The sequence below is a fragment of the Oryzias latipes genome, chromosome 13 (assembly GCF_002234675.1).
Source record: "Oryzias latipes chromosome 13, ASM223467v1".
Classification (NCBI taxonomy): Eukaryota; Metazoa; Chordata; class Actinopteri; order Beloniformes; family Adrianichthyidae; genus Oryzias; species Oryzias latipes.
The window spans coordinates 22696777-22714117 of record NC_019871.2 but is presented as its reverse complement, the minus strand read 5'-3'; the positions used below and the strand labels follow the sequence as shown (position 1 = coordinate 22714117).

Below are 17341 nucleotides of genomic sequence, written 5' to 3'. Positions count from 1 at the left end.
TGAGTTTTGTGAGTTGTGTGTTTTTGTCAATCAGAACCTGGAATCACCAGATAGAAATGTTTAGCAGGCAGGGGAAACAAGAGGTCCAAGCTTGACCAATTCTAGGCATTCAGGAACTTTAGCCAAGATAATGAAACATCTATCTGAAGCCTTAGTCTAACTGAATCCTGTCTGCATGGGGCACGCAGATGACAGGCACGAATATCAAGGTCATGGACCGCTCGGTGAACCCGCAGAGAGAAAATGCTCATGCACATTTTTTTCTATGGGGATGCTGAGCAACAGGTTGTAGCGAACACTTATAATACACAACGGTAAGTAAGGGTGAAGTAGGTGAGTCGTTCATATTTTTATTTTTTTTCACCCCAAAAGAGCCCATTAGTGCTTTTCACGTGATAAGTGTGGGCTCCTGGCATTCAGCCTGACTGTTAGAAATGAGGAAATTATACAATCAGAGTGTAGTTTGATGCAGTAACGAGCCAGTACTCACACCTTACTAATGACTAGAGTAAAGACACCATATGACAGCATCCACCATACATCATAAGTGCGTGCAACTTCCAAATATTCATTCAAATACTTCACGATACACTTACCAAGCCCATGACAATGGTATGTTCCATTTTCATGACGTCCCTTAAACCTGAAGGTAACCTGAAGGTAACTGCAAGACATACTTGCCCACCGCCTAAGATGCAGCTGCTCCTCCGTATGAACCTCCCTAGCCCAGAACCTGCATGAGTCAGAACCCTGTGGGGTGCATGTGACTTAGGCTTAAGTTGGAGACATGATTGTGGACCTACATCCATTACGTAACAATTTGATGAGAAGGTGACAGTGCTCCCCCATTAATCGGGGGGTTGCATTCCAAAAAAACCTGCGATAGGTGAAATCTGCAAAGAGGGTTAAAGGTATTTTAAGGCTGTAAAACCCCTCACAACACACTAGACAGTTTACACTTTCTCAGACAGACCTAAAAAATGTCACACTTTTCTCCCTTGTTTAAACTTTCAAAGTATAAACCTTCACTAAAAAAATGAGTCCAGTGTTATAAGAATGATAGAAAGTTGTGCTTGTGATGAAGATTCATGTAAATTTGGCAAACTAAACCAGTTCTGTTCTGGAAATATGGCATGGAGGAGATAGATTGACAAGGTCAATCAGGATGCAGAACACAGTGGGCTGTTTATAAAGAAAAGTATGCAAAACTGCACTGAAATAAACTACAAAATAGCAAGACCTCAAAAGGTGAACTATGTTATACTAATGGAACATTGTATTCACAAATAAACACAAAACAAGAGTCTGCCTTCCTGGATCTGGGGTTCAAAGAAAGATTGAGTTGAGTTTCAATGAGGATTCGGCTAAAAGCTGCAGGAGAGGGTCTGATCCAACAGCTGGAGCCACAGTTATAACAGACTGCACCGTGAAGTCCTGCAGAAACCCATATAAAGAAGCAAAGTGTTTAAAAGAAAACACAGTCCAACTCTTAGTTACTCCTGTAACATGTTTGGATGATGAGAAATGCTGCCTCAGATTTAAGACCACCGTCTTCATCAGAAACGTGGTGCTTTCTGCTGAGGGGAGAGGACAACTGCTCTGAGAGGTGAACTAGGAAGGGAGACGTCAGATATTTGAGGAAAATTTAAATGGAGACATAAACAGTTTCAGGAATAGGATCTCTAGATGCGAATCACAAAGAGGAACTGAGGGTTGGATTTCAAAACCTACAACAACAAAAAAAACGTCTGAGATGTCTGCAAACCTGGTGGCTGACTTTAAGATTTTACAGCTTTCACTCATTAAACAGTATTTTTATTTCTTTTCTGTCCCAAAAATCTACCTATAAAATGAAAGACTGATCCTGAACTGAATCAGCAGGGAATCAAAAATCATCCTGCGTCTCTGTAGAAGTAAATGTCCTCTGATGATGCAGAAGCTCTCTGTTCTCCATGACCTACATTCACAGAACGTTCCCTGCAGGACGAGGTCCACTTCTCACCAGAACTGACTGGTTTTTCATTGATACAAAATGGGTCTTAAATCTGACATGTCCGCTTTCAAAAATTCGATAAACACAGAAGGAGAAAGTGTTAATGCCAATAACTTGGACACAAATATCAAAAGGTTAAAGATCCACTCAGATGAAAATGGGGTTATTAACAGTTCTTGTCATTTTTTTCATGATGGAGGATATATATAAAAAAATTAAGCTTAAAATTGAATTTCTGGGTATTTCTTTATTCAAATTGCTGTAAATCAGAAGCAGACGTTAAAATACCGTTGGAAGGAACTTGCATTTGCGATGTAAAAAATTCACTGGGCGGGCCACAAGCTCCCTGATCCGCTTCGATCTGATGCATCCACTTGCAGACGACTGGATCCGTGTACATCTTCGTCCGGCTCAAACCTGTTCGGCTGGGTGGCTCCAATATTGGTCATCATTTTTGTAGAGCTGTAATGTTAGGTTGTCGGTGTTAGAGGCTGTCAGCTAGTTGGAGAGTTCTCAGCAAAAGTGATGGGAAGAGGAGGTGGGGTTGCCCCGCACCAACTCAGAGGTAAATTTCAAATGAACTCCTGCCGATCTGCAGAAACGATGTCCTAGAAAACAACAGGTTTTCGGATTTGTCCGAAACCACTGGGAACACTTTGAAAACAGATCAATAGATGATTGAATGAAAGAAATCAAAAACACTTCCATTTAAATGAAGTAAAACAGCAGACTGAAAGATTAGTTCTTATAAATGGAATGTGTTTAGGTAATGCTGCAGGGGTTTAATCTGTTCCTTAGAGTCTGGAAACCATGAAGAAGGCTTTTCTATGTGTTTAGCATCCCAAATGTGCAGCTGGGAATCTCCTATTAGAAAGATGCTGCTCACAGTGAGTGAGAAGATCAGAGTCAGGAGTCTTAAAACGGCAGCATGAGACAGGAGCAATGCAGATGATAACCTTTACTCCAGAGAACTCTCTTCAGCTTCTTCCAAGCATCCAAATGAAACTTCAGCTCAATATTCTAAGGCTTTTGTCATTTAAAAAAACTGAGCTTATCTTTTCTTGTTTTTTTAGGTCACATCTTTCTGTTTCTTTTAGGTACATCAAGAGAGTTAAAAAAAAAAATCCCTCTTTGCTTCACGTCAGGCTAAAACAGGATCTGGAGCTTTTCCTGCTGCCAAAGGGAATTAGTCACTGATGGGTGGAAGTGGAACATCCTGTCCTCACTCCCATGACAATTCAAATGTGAATGAATGATCCTCCGACATTTCCAGGGCAGGAGATGTGAAAGCAGGGATGCTAAAGATGCTGAACAACACGCCCACATCTCAGATTAAACAGAGAAATTAGCCGATTAGACACAGAGTCTCTCTGACATCTTCTGTTTAGGGTGACAAAATCTCCACCTGTTGATCCATTATTTATTTATTTTTGGGTTTCTCTTATAGTTGATCTGTTGTCATGGAAACCTGGTAGGGGAAAATGGGGCCGTGACACAGAAATCCAGACTTCACGGCAGGAGGCCACGCCGGACGTGCACAGTCACTCTCCTCCCAGCGGGTTTTGTCTGTGAAGAGGACGAAGAAGCGACGACATCAGCGATGATGCACCTCGTCATGCTGACAGCACGCCGGCAAAGCGCGCTCAAATTATGACAAAAGAGGGTGGTAGGAAATGACAGCACCAGGTTTTGTGTTCTTTGAATAGAGCTGACATTTGGAAATGTTGGGAAATTTAAAGACATATACTGCTTCCCAAATGAAAGCAGGACTATCTATTTTTTTTAAAAAGAGTGGCATCGGCTTTCTTGCATAAGTATGAATGTTTTTCCTTTTTTCTATTGTGATTAGAAAGCATCTACAATGGCAGGCCAGACTTCTTACTGAGACCTTTGCAACCAGAGTTCCCTGCAGGCACTGATCCATGCAGCTGCAGAAGTTATCGCCCCATTCAACACACAGCTCTGAAAAGAGAATCCACACAAAAGTGAAGCCGGTCTGCCGAACTGCACCATCTCCGCTCTGTAGCAGAATCTCCAGGAAAACGTGAACGCTAACCAATCACTGAAAAGAAAAAGACCTTTTTCATCCTCACGTATCCAACTGAGATCTGTAAATGCAGAGCTGGAGGAAAAGAGCATTCACCAGAGCTCACTGCATGCTGCGGTTTGACAGCTGTTTTCTTCCTTCCCAGCATCTCTTCCATCATGGATGCCAACAGGAATCTGCAGCTCATGATGTTAACGAGTTCCAAGTTGAAAACAAAAACACATTTTGCATTTGAATGATTGGGTTAATGTTCATCATTTCTTCCAAATGCTGTGATTTAGGGGGAAGAGGAGTTCGTACGAGATCTGAGGCACAAGAGCAAAGATTCTGTCCATAACATGACTGACTTCTTACTTTCGCCTTGTTCCTAATGAGCGGTAAGGTGCGGTCCGGTCCAGACCAGTCCGAATTTTGAGCATTTCAATTATAAAATGGACCCATTAAGCAGGACTTAACTGTACCATTTCTGGGCCCCTGTTGGTTGTAGGTGCATAGAAAAATGGAATGGGCCGGCTAGGGCGGAGCTACTGTTGTCACGTGACGAAACATGTTGACTGGCAGGAGGTCGTTACAACAATAGAAAGAGTCAAACTAGCGCCAACGTTTTCAGCTGTACTCCTTTACGCCGCACACAATCTTCTTAACATTAAATGCTTTGTATGTAAGAAGTACCAAAAGCCAATCAAAAAAAAAAAGAGCTGCTGCATGACCTTCATTGTTGTTGTCAATAGCTTAGCTTTTGCTGTAGTCGCACTACTATGACGCAAATCTACGCAAAAGGTCCACGACCGGAAGCTTACGTTTACGGTCATGGTCAGTAATTGGCTGTTTTCAGGTAAATGTTATTTTTGATAGGGATACATAATAGACCCCTGGCAAAAGGGAGCTTATGGTTTACAGTTATGTCCAATATTCTATAAATGGTCTAAATCTTTAAAGTTGTATTTATATGAAAGTTTTAGAGAGATACTTGTTTCTATGAGATTCTTTGCCGTATGTTAAAAATGTCAGGTACAATGTGATTGTCCAGTAAAAGAAAAGTTGTGCATTTCTAATAAAGAAACAAAAAGGAAGTCTAAACTTTGTGATTCTGTAGACACTTTAGCATCGGTATCGGCAAATATCGGCCACAGTTGCAGGGGAAATATTGGTTATCGGTATCGGACGGAAAGAATCATATCGACGCTTCCCCTAATGAAAACTCTTGATTATTTCAAGTATTTTTAGCATTATATTAGTGCTATAAGATTAGATTAGTAGTATTACTCTTTCATGAACATCAGGACCAGCTGTTAATGTGGGATTATGATGAGTCTATTTGTGTTCGTAGGTGGAGCTGGAGATGTCTGCAGCTGACAGAGGATGTTCATACAAACAGCATGTTGTCACACCTCCCCACTGCTTCAGACACTCATTCTGTTGAGGACAGTGAAGAAAGTGCTGTGGTTGCAAGCATCTTTGCTCTGCAGATGCCATGCATGTCAGAGAATGGGGTTAAGCTGATCTTGGTGAGAGCAGCTCTGGCATTCGTTGCATCAATCAGCTTGAAAAAATCACTCTGTAACAGATAAAAATAGAAACAAGTGCAAAGAAGAAAAAAAAAATAGACGGAACAGTTCAAATAAACCACCTGGAGATATGAAGCTGCTTATTAGGGAGAGGGAAGTTTCCCTGCTGGACTCATGAAGGAGCTGCTGGCACAGAGATGAGAGCTCTGTTCATGAGGAGCCGCTGCAGGTTTGTGAGCAGACATGCAGGAAAATGCTGAAGAGCAAAAGAGTTTGCTAAAGAAAATGGCTTTAGACCAGTTTTATTAGATTGTTGCTGTGTGGAAGTTTTTCCTGGAAAATGAATGCAGCTCTGTTGTTGTCTCACTCTTCTCTTTCAGTTTAACTCACACAAAAAATCTCGCAGGTTTTCAAATCACTTCTAGTTTATATGTGCTGTGAAGAGTCAGACCCCAACAGATGGATGGAAGGGCTGATTTTACAGATTTGGTTTTTGAAATGGTTTATTTCAAGCAATCAAAACAAAAATATTTACACTTGTAAAAATTCAAATATGATAAAATCCACGAGCGGCGTTGTATGGCCTGCAGGCGCTACATGCCCTCGCCGCCTGCCTCTACGCACCACCCGCCCTCTTTGCCCGCCTCTCGCACCACTGATGCCTTTGATGCCCGGGCCTAAGTGCCACCGCTGCTCACACCACCCACCTTTGACCCGACCTCACTTGCTGGGACGCAACTACGGACATCTAATTCCCCCTACATGGGTCATGGACTGCAAGGGCCATATTGTCTTCGCAGTGATGGGAAAAAATGCAATAAGTACTCAAAAGGAAAAGGAAAAAACAAACAAACAGACACAAACAGTGTGTAGCAACAAGAAGAAGCATTCATAAGGTCGCTGTACAATCGTCTATTCTGTAATTGTAATGTGCATTCTTACTGTGCCTTTGAGCGAAAATGTAACACACAGAGACCCCCCACCACCTGCTCAAAAACTCAAACGTCCTCCGGAAAATATTGCGTGCACCAAGTACCCGTTGTTTTTACCCATCTTCACGAAATTTCACTCACATGCCGCCAGGTTAAAAGTAACACCTTTAGTTCTGGCTACAAATTGAAACTCCTCCTGGGTATTTAGATTTATCGCCTCCTAATTCCTTGAGTATCTCTGGGAATCCACTGGGAAATAGTTGTTGTAGTTGTAGATTAGCGTGGTGGGCTTTTCCCCCCCTGCTTTCACATTTTTTTACTGGGATATTGTGAAAATGTAATACATGAATCCTTGGCTCAAGCTGAACAAAACAATATGAAATATGAGATGCAGAATACAATATGAACGTGTTAGGAATGTTGGCCTAAAAAAACCTGCTGCCAAGAAAATCCAAAAATGTACTTTTGCCGATTCTTCAAAAAATTACATAGAGGTGTTCGTCACCCCCAGGCGACCAAAAAGTAATATGGTTGCTATGGAGATAAAAAAAACAATGGAGCCACCTAAAAAAACATTATTCTATTTCCTGGTCATGAGCAGCTCTGACCAATGCAGCAGAGACAGACGGGGGAAGAAAAGGGCCTGAGCTGCTCAGTCAGTGAAGGCAGATAAAAAGGGGGTAATGGGGGGAGGGGGGCAGTGTGTGGGTGTGTAATGCCTGTGGGCCATACCCCGTCACTCGCAGCTTCAATTACATTTGTTTTAATGTTCATTAATATGCAATGTCCCTTTTTTTAAAATAAATTAATGTTGGAAAAACGTCAGAAATTTTACATCTTAAGCTTCTTTGACCAACATCAGGTCTCCATTGAGGAGCACATCAGCTGTTGTGCACTTCCTGAAGATCAAAGGCTGGATGATGTGTGATGTGGAAATGACCAACGGTCCTCCTCACAACATCTAAGGACATCCACATAAATGGCAATGAAAGCTCTGCGCTCAAAGATGCTCGGTTTTGTTGATTTCTGCTAAAGCAAAGCTGTCAGCAGGTTAGTAAGCTGTGGTCTAATGCGTTCATCAAAGGGCGCGTGCTCCCCTGCTATCATGGCAGCTGTTTAAAGTCTCTTTTTTATGCAAATGTCTCTCATTTCACCTCTTCCTGCCAAGAAGCAACAATAAAGCGTGAAAGGCTGCGAGCTGCGTTTAGAACAAGTAAAGGTTGCGTCATCTTCCAGCTGTTTCACCGTCCGCAACGGGAGGAGACATTAAAATTCATGTCAGGAGCTCTGCTCCCATTGAAAGTGCATTTCCACAATTCTGCCATTGTTTCCAGGGATATCTGGAAAAAGAGCATCTTCTTCTGCAGCAGAGCGGAGCTTCCTCTCCAGCCTCACCTGCGTCTCCTGACTTCAAAACGTGTGCAGCAGAATCCATAAACATGCCAGAGTCTGTGCTGTTCCATTGAGCTATTTTCACACAGATCATATAGAATTTCCATTTGCTTTGGTGTCTTACTTTGACACATTTACTCTTAAAAGCATGCAGGGCTTCAACTAAAATAAAGAAAACATGAAGTATAACCATTTTTGTACGTTTTCAAGTACATGTATTATTATTACTCTTCTTTTAACCATTTTAACAAAAAAAATTGTAAAACTCTTCTTTTTAAATTACTAAATGAAGCACTTTTAGTATTTGTAAATTGGTTTGTTGTAATTTCTTGTTTTTAATTACTAAATTATGCACTTCATTTGTTGTAAATAATCTTGAAAAGTTGTCGATTAACTAAATGTAAATTCTTATTCTCTTCATCCACCCAGCCATCTCTTTCAAAATAATTTGAAATTGAAGATAGTTTCAGTGACTAATTGATCAGTACATTTTTTTCTTGTAAATAATTAAATTATTTCGTATGACACTTGTGAAAATACTTCACAAAAATGTTTGCTTTGGTGATGCAAAATGATAACAACCAATAAAAATATGTTTCACAAGACTTTATGTGTTTGTACAGAGGAAATGATTAGTGAGTTTTTATGGGGGTTAAATCAGTATCAACGGTCACTTTGCCCCTTCGAGTGTCTTCAGTTAATGTTTCAAAGCAATGCGCTAAAAACTGACCAACAGAAGGAGGAAAAACCTGGAAACCAGAGCCTCACTGTTACACACAAGCGTGTGTATATTTTTTTAAATGTGGCTGTTTTCCTCGTGGCTTTCTGTTCCTCTCTGACTAACGAGCTGCAGATATCAAAGAGAGCAGCGGCTGGTGATGAGCTCTGAGCTCTGAGCTCTGCTTAATTGGATGTAGTTTCGGCAGAAGAGTGGATGGTCCTCGGAGACAAGAGCTGACCGCCATGCACACGCACACACACACACGCACAAGGAGCTCCAGGACTCATCTTTGTTTTCACAGTCCTGTCAGAACAGAACATTTTTCTCTGAAGCTGCTTCCAGACTTGAAGACCGAAGTCACATCCAGCAATGCTGGAAAAGCAAACAGTCTTTTCACATCATCTTCCTCACCTTTTTTGTTTCCTTCAAGAAACATAATTGAGATGAAAGACTTTTCACTGCACCAATTTCTTAACATCTCACCAACATTCCCGCCTGCAACCGAAACATTAAAATGACAGCAATAAATAAATAAAAAAAAGCTGTCAAATGGAAGTTATTTTAGGTCTGAATAGCATCTGCTTCATTCTTCATCTGCTGCAGAGGAGATGCATCATTTGGTTAAAGTTCTTCAGGTTTGTCAGGTTTTCAAATCTGTTTAAAGACCCACTGTAATGAAAATGATGTATTTAACATATTCTTGCGGTATTTAGGAGCAGAAGAGAAAATCAAATCAAATCAGACTTTATTTATAAAATAGCGCTTTTCATGCATTGCGCAACTCGAAGCACTTTAACATTAAAAACAGAAAACACACAATATTACAGTAAAAACCCAATCCACCCTTCACCCTTCCCACTCCCCTCCGTTAAAATATATGACTATATGACCCATGACTCCCACGTACAATGAATAAAGACCATGTAACTTCACCAATTTATTTTGCAATCATATATGCTGAATATTTTATAGGAATTCTTGTATTAAAATTCCAAAGGTTCGCATATGATTTCTGGCTATTTCTTTTCAACAGCTCCCAAACCATGTGACCCAACAAGTCCAAATGTATCCCTAAATGTGGCACTGACATCCCAACATCGGACACACCACGTAATTTTCCAATTATAGATTATGATTTTTTTTTTTATGAAATTTTATATTTAAAAAAACAGGGGTTCACATGAACTCTGGCAATTTTTTTCTATTTTTTTAAATGTGTCCATATCATGACAGTCCAGTCTGAACACACCCTAAAAGGCCACTGGGAACACTTTTAAAATAGATCAAAAGATGATTGGAGAGGGACTTTATTGAAACTTGAGCTAAAGAAAAATGTGAAAAACACACGTTTGAATTTAGGAGTTTAACTTGTACTTCACTTCATTGGATATTTGTTCTCATCCTGGGAGGGAATTGTCCTGAAAATGTCAAATTGTTTTTTAAATCTGTTCATCAACAAGAGTGTGAAAGGCAGATGAAGAAGAGGGAGGGGGGCATGGAAGAAAAAGCAACACCCTGATCCTCAAAGGGTGTTCATTCAACTGTGGAACAAAAGAACTGACAATGTAGAGAAGATGCAGCAGATGACGAGTAATATTGAGCATGTTTCTCAGCTGAGTTTCAAATCCTCCTCTTTGATCCATCAACTCTTCTCTACAGAACAGCAAGATGAATATGCTGTTTTTTATAAAAACTGTGTCATTTTTTGGGATGTTGTTTCTGCAGAGCGGCAGTAGTTCATCAGAAATTTGCCTCTGAGTTGCATCATCCTTCTGTTTACACTCTCTTTCGCTAACTTACGGTCCCTCACACCCCCAACCTATCATTAGCAGTACAACAAAAATGGAAAGCAATATTGGAGCTTACCAGCTGCACATTTTTTAGTCAGATGCGAGCTCAGACGAGGAAAACAAAGACATTCATGGGTCCACATCACAATGTGGCCGAGCAGGGAACTTGTGGCCCGCTGTAGTAGCTTCTACGTCACACTTACAATCCTTTTCCTACTGTGTTTTATCTTCTGCTCCTAATTCACAACAATTTGAATAAAGAAATACTCAAAAATGCAATTTAAGCTTCATTTTCCATGGCCTCTATGAAAATGCCACAAGAACATATTGAAAACACAAAAACCACCATTTTCATTGGAGTGGGTCTTAAAACGACCCCACTTTTTTGTGCAGAAAGTGAGCACATCCCTCAGAGGTACAACAAATCTTTTAATAATTAAGAAGGGAAAGAGCAAGGGGGGCTAATAAAGACATGTGGCAGTGAATCAGCTGAGAGGCCGGCCTTCAGTCGGGAGTTATTAAACAGCAGCCGGTTTAAGCAGTGGCTTATTTCTCTCTGTGGGGTCTGCTGTTAAGGTATGTGCGGCATTAAACCAAAGCATGGACAGCGCAGCAGAAAACAGACAAGAGAAACATGAAAAACTAAACGCAGCTTTTTTTTTTCTTGGATTTTCCCACTCTGACCATCTGCGCTGTGACACATACAGAGAGCAGCGGCTGCAAGCCAACTCCTCCATAAGCCTGTCAGGTTGTTCCCCAAACCTCAGATGACTGTTGCTCCAGTTGCCATGGAGAAGCAACATCCATAAGGAAGAAGCAGTGCTAACCAAAAATCAATATTTTTGTCGCTCGCTGCTGGATGGAGCCCGGCGCAGAACCCACGGTTTGCTTAAGTGTTTTAGAAAGAAGTGAAGGAAAAGAGAAGGAATCAAACCCAAAGCTTTTTAGCATGTTCCATGATAGGAATCAGCTCAGGTCAGGTGGTGTTTGGAGCAGCAAAGCTCCTCTGTGGTGTTTGGAGCAGCAAAGCACTCTGCAGAGAAAAAACAAACTGCAGCTCCTTTCTATTCTAAGAAACCAGGACAGCCAGGAGACCACAGCAGCTCCTCCGACTGAACACCCGAAATATCTGCCCTCCTCTTGCAGAAATGCACATGTGCGTGCATGCATGCACATGCCCAGAAACCAGGAGTTTTTATCCAAACCCGCTGATGGAAGCAGAGGAGGCAGGCTACCACCTGTTGGGGGGGGCTCTGTCCAGTTTCACCTTGCTCTCCCTCACTGACGCAGCGATGGACTCATTCACCCTCGGCGTTGCGGTAAGACGCTCTCTTACACCCCAGGCGTGACTCAGAGCCCCCCGGCGTCACTGACGCTTGGCCCCCAACAGCACAGCTGATCTGAGGAGATCAATGACGAGCAGAAAGAGGCACAAGAGCATCCTGTGTCCTTGACAGCAAAACATCCCAGACAAAATTGAAGGTGGTACTAAATTTAAGCTTGTGGTTTTTAAGCATCTTTAATGTGTCAGGTGAATATTTAAGGTTTAGACACACTTTAATGGATACTTCAAATCAATCAGAACTGATACTTTGGGCTTTTAGAGAGAAGTAAGGTCAAAGTCTACATGCTAACAGAGCAGCTTGAAGATATTTATGACTATTTTAGCCCTTCTGATGTAATCAAATGCTGCTAACAGGTTTGTCCATCCATGCATGCCTTCATGCACATGACACGTGTCCCTGTGAGTCGGAATTTCTTTGAGTTTGTGGGTCTGAAAGCAGTCTAAGTTTCTCATTCATACCAGTGCGTGAATGTACCTGCATGTGCTCACAGTCACACGGCTTTCTTTCTGCATCTTTGCTGCCACTGCTGTTCTTTCCTGTTGCCACAGCAACGCAGCACTGACTCCCCGTCTCAGGGACAGCACATGCATGCGCTCATTAAAAAAGCATTTGCAAACAGAAGAATCCACTCTAATGTACAGCACACATCAAAGCATTTACGATGCAGGTGTTTTAACAAATTATTGTATTAGCGAGTGAAGATTAAAGGGAACCCAAAAAAAAAAAAACATGACAAAGTGAACTAAAATCTCAAACCAGTAAAGTTCCTTTCCCAGGACATTCAGTTTGCCTCAAATATGAGTCAACAAAATGATAGACTTTGTGTTTTGGCTTCAATCAGAGCATGACCCTCAGAGGTTGTAGACCATCAGTCCTGTGCAGGACAGGAGGGTCAGGGTGAAGCTGCATGTGTCCCTACCTCACAGTTGCGTCCTGTGAAGCCCTGGCTGCAGGTGCACATGTACTCCCAGTTCTCCTCTGGTCTGCCGGCAGAGGGGAGAGCCAGGCAGAGTCCTCCGTTAAGGCAGGGTCGGCCTTCGCAGGGGTCCGGGAGAGGTGTGGCCCGGGTCGGAGTGGGCTCCGCCGGAGCCGGGGTGTCCGGTGCCAGCTGGAAATACGAGGGGACGGCTTGGCTGAAGCTGCCAAGGAGCAGGAAACAGCAGAGAAGCAGCGAGGACGCACGCCTCCTCTGATACATCCTGATCGGCTTTTTCCGTGACTTTCTCCTCTTTCCTCAGAGCTGCTGTTGGTGCTGGAAGGACTCAGAAGCAACTGAGAGGTGTAAGTGAGAGGGAGGTGGAGACGAGGAGGAGGAGGAGGCGGCTGTTTGGATGCTGAGCTTCAGCTGTGCGCAGGAGAATAACTGGCTGATGGAGAGGGAGCTGAGGGAGAGAAGGTAGAGATGCAGGAGGAACAGAGGAGGGCTATTGGCTCTTGCCGGGCTTCGAGTCACAATGACGATGATTGCTGACGACACACACACACAATCCCCTCCCCACCATCACCTTCACAAATGCTCCTCTGCCTCTCCTGCCTTCTAACACTGGCCGTGCAGGCTGGAGCTCTGCTGCAGCCTCATTTGGAGTCTCATCATCATAACCTCCACTACAGTTTGGGCGGTGGGACAGGTGGATCTGATGATGAGGAGGATGATGAAGGACAGCTGGACCTCTGGGAAGATGACACGTTCCAAACTTTTGTTACCTTTATTTTATTCTACGAACCAAAATGACTAAAAGTTACGAATAAAATATAGCAATGCAAATAATGCAGAACATCAAAAACTGTGTAAGAAAAGGGAAGGAGAATATTCTCTGCATGGGGTGAGGTTGTAGAATAACATAAAGGGAAGTATAAAAATGAATACAAATATGACACAGTTAAAAAAAATAGAAATTTTTAATTAGAAAATGAGAATCCTACTGGGACAATGTAGGAACAGTTATGACTTTATGATCATTTGGTACCTCGATCTTCTTTTCTGTGTATTTTTTTTGTGATTATTTTAATAATTATTAGAGGTTCAGCATTAAATAAAATTTATGTATGAAATATTGTAAGAATTGGGAGTTGTAATTAATAAGAATTTTCTTCCACCCACTCCCTTTTCAAACGTTTTAACCCTTTCTATTTATCCTGTTTATTGAAGTATTTTATTTATCAAATCAGATTTGAATCAGTTGTGGATCATACTGGACTGTAACCAAGCAAACTCTGACTTAGTTCTAACATATTATATTTATGTATTTTCAAATTAGGGCAATGCATATTATTCACTGTTTTAGCATAGTTGGAGAATAAGTTTGTCAGAAATGAACACAAAAGCTTAATCACATCTGTTGCTTTAGGGCAGACACAAACAAACAGACATCTGCGCTCATTTTAACCAGTGTACCACTGGTACACCAGTGTGCCGCATGAAATTATTCATTTTTACTGATCTAAATACATTTATCATCACCTGAATATCAGCTCTGTGTTCATCACAAAAGGCCCAGGTTTCATGCTTAGAAGTTTGCCGACAGCTTTGTGGAGATCTGCAAAATAAATGCACCAAATCTCTCAGCATCTTCCTGCCTTTCATTTCCCATGATGCATTGCATCAATGTGATCGTATCTCTTACTGCGCTGCTGTTAACTGTTATGAAGCACAACACAAACATCTGTTCTAACAGTTTGCAAATAGTCTTGATGAAAGCAGGAAAACGGTTTATTTTTATTTTTCAAGTTTGTGTTGGAGAGCAAAGGAATTAAAGTCAGAGATTCCAGTGTTGGGTCCAAGTTATCTTTAGAAAAGAAAGAACTGCTTCTAATAATTCTAATTTAATTTGGAAAAACTTGAAGTTAAATTTAAATACAAGTAAGAACAAAATGCAAGGAACAGCATTAAGGTTAAGTGTCCAACAGACCCATTGAACTAAAATGAATCAATTCAATCAAACAAACAGAAATAAAACATTTTTGTCAAGGTTACTTAGACAAAAGAAAAACTAATAAACTTTACCGTGTTCACCTTTATTTATTGTTACAACTGAACTTTTAAACATGAATAAACAGTTTGTTTTCTTTTTCTTAAATGTATCAAACATGCTCTGATTTTATATTTCTTTAAAAACTGTCAATGACCGTTTAGAAAGAATGTCATTGTATTTGTTTTTTTTAAGTTCACATGAAACATTTTAATAAACTGGAGGGGAAAACAACGACCTGCATGGGCAAATTTTTCAACTGATTTAGAACATAAACTTATAAACCGTTCCGACGATAGATTTAATCACTTTACTCAGTCTGCCGACATGTCTGCATGTTGGAGGATTGATCAAATACATAAGGCCTCCTAATTTAGTGTCATGTCAGGAGTGGTTAAAAACAAGTTTATTTTATTTTTTTAATAAGATCCCCTCATCACAATAAAACTTAAAGACGGTTACAAAATGTAACCAACAAACCCATTATTGATACACAAAAAGAAAGAAATTTAGGCGTCTGTGAAGCTCTGAGCAAAAACCTCTGGTGAAACATTTTAACACAAGAATATTTCTGACAAACAGAACAACTTAAACTCCAGATTGACGTCTGAGCATTTATGTGAAGGTATAAAACTCGGGGGACGGACGGTTGTGACATGACATTCACGAAGGAGAACAGTTCTTTATTTTGTTCTTTTTGCCTCCTATCACTTTTTGTGCTGGTCGCCCATAAACACATGTGAATAACATCAGCCTTATGTAAATCCAGAGTTATTGTGTGTTCATTTTTAACACCTGCTGTGCTAAACCTGCCTAATTCACCCTTATTCTCCCTTCTATGCAAGTTTCCTCAGGTCAGAAACATTTTCAGCAGGTTGGCAACTTTATCTGATTGAATCTTCATTCTGTCAAATGTTTGCGGCTGGTTTAAACTTAGACTTTTTATGATGAAGATGAAAACCTCAAAGTGGATGCCAACAGACAGAAAACATTAAAGAAGAATCTTAAACTTCAAAGTCAACAGTCTCAGAATGATCCAGAGGATGAAATGCATCTTGGGAAAAGCTCAAAGACACTCGTTCTTCACAGAACTCTGCACTTTTGTGAATCGTGTACGGCACCTGTGTAAGTGTTCAAAGAAATGTTCTCTCAATCTACAGAGACATTTAGAGAAATGCTGGAGAGCAAACAAAAAGACACAAAACAGAAACCATTTGCTCATGATTTATGCAACAAACAATACAAATAATTTACAAAATGTAAATATAAAAGTTATTTCACTAATAGGAGGTAGAACCAGTAAAACATGCAAGTAACTGGCTTCTCTAAACACCAACAGGGTTTGAACCTATGAAGGCTTCTTACAAAAATACAATTATGTGGTTTAAAAACAAAAAATCATGTTGAGGCCAGAGTTGTAATGTTTGTGAGGTTTCAGACATCAGTCAGTCCTCCTGGTTCTAACAGACCTAGTTTCTGCATCTGAAGCATCTGTTGGGGCAAAGAAACTTTGAGTCCAGACCACCAGGTCTGAGGACCCCCTTCTCCTCTCCTGTTACACCACAGCTTTCTGCTTCTGCCAGATTCTCCCACTACCCCTGAGGCGTGGCTCAACCTGGGCGGGGTTAAACGCGTTGCGCTCTGCCCCGCTGTATGCAATTCTTCGTCGTCACTGCAGTTGCTGTGTTTTTCTTCCCATTTTATAAGTTTCCACGTGCAATTTTGCCACCTACCGGATTCTGAAGTGTATCCTGAGACGATGAAATTGAGCCTCGCCATGTACTTTAAAGTGTTTAATTCAGGAAAAGATTAGTTATTTTAATTTTAGAATATGTACACTTCTGCTTTAAGAGGTTTTTTGGGAGTTTTTTTTAAAGAAAAAAAACCACACAGCCCTTTTTATTTATGGCTACAGGAACAGACTGAACAAAACGCATGAAACGGCTCTCATCTCATATAAATATATTTCTCATATTTCTCACTAGACAAGAAAATGTCAAATAGCGTCCTTACTGGTCCACTTTTAGACATCATTCTCAAGAATCCAAATTTTTTGATAAGAATTCAAAAACATTTAAATGTTAAAGAAATGTTTTTTATATCATAAACATTACTTTTATAAAATGCACTAATTTGTTAATCCCTCACTTCCTAGAAGGAACAAATGACAATTGTCTGTCTTTTCTTTAATTTGTCAGGTTTTACTAAAGAGCACAAAGAAAAATACTAAAACGAAGGAACAGAACAGTGAGGAGCGGCATCAAAGTTACCATTTTCTTCGCTTCCCTTTGCCTTTCCCCTCTTTTCTATCACTTTTCTCATTCTTTACTCTTTTTTTTCTCTTTCCTTTAAAGTTTTTTTTTCCATCCTGTTATCTGTCTTCTAGCAAATTTTGGAAGTTTGACAACAAATGCTTGCTTTCTCCTTTCCTCTGTTTACAGCCCCTCATATCTCTGTGCTTCATTTGACCACTTTTTAAAAAGAAATCAAGCTTTGAATCATCATTTAATCTCTGCCAGATCGAGTCGTGGTTTTCCAGTCTGAAAGTCGTCTAAAGACCAAAAACAACCAAAATATGAATGAGTGATTCATTAGCAGTCATAAATCATCCATTAATTATCATTACCTTCTGATTTGATTGAA

General features: G+C 40.6%; 1 protein-coding gene across 1 annotated transcript in view; it reads right to left on the bottom strand.

Annotated features, from left to right (window-relative positions):
* The window catches only part of dner (delta/notch like EGF repeat containing), a 49711-nt gene extending 36559 nt beyond the window's left edge, over window positions 1–13152 (bottom strand). The window contains exon 1 of the mRNA XM_023961667.1: window positions 12649–13152. Within this exon, the coding sequence (XP_023817435.1) occupies window positions 12649–12927 (279 nt within the window). The 5' untranslated portion in view covers window positions 12928–13152. The remainder of the gene's footprint in view (window positions 1–12648) is intronic.
* Between the last annotated feature and the right edge of the window lie 4189 nt (window positions 13153–17341).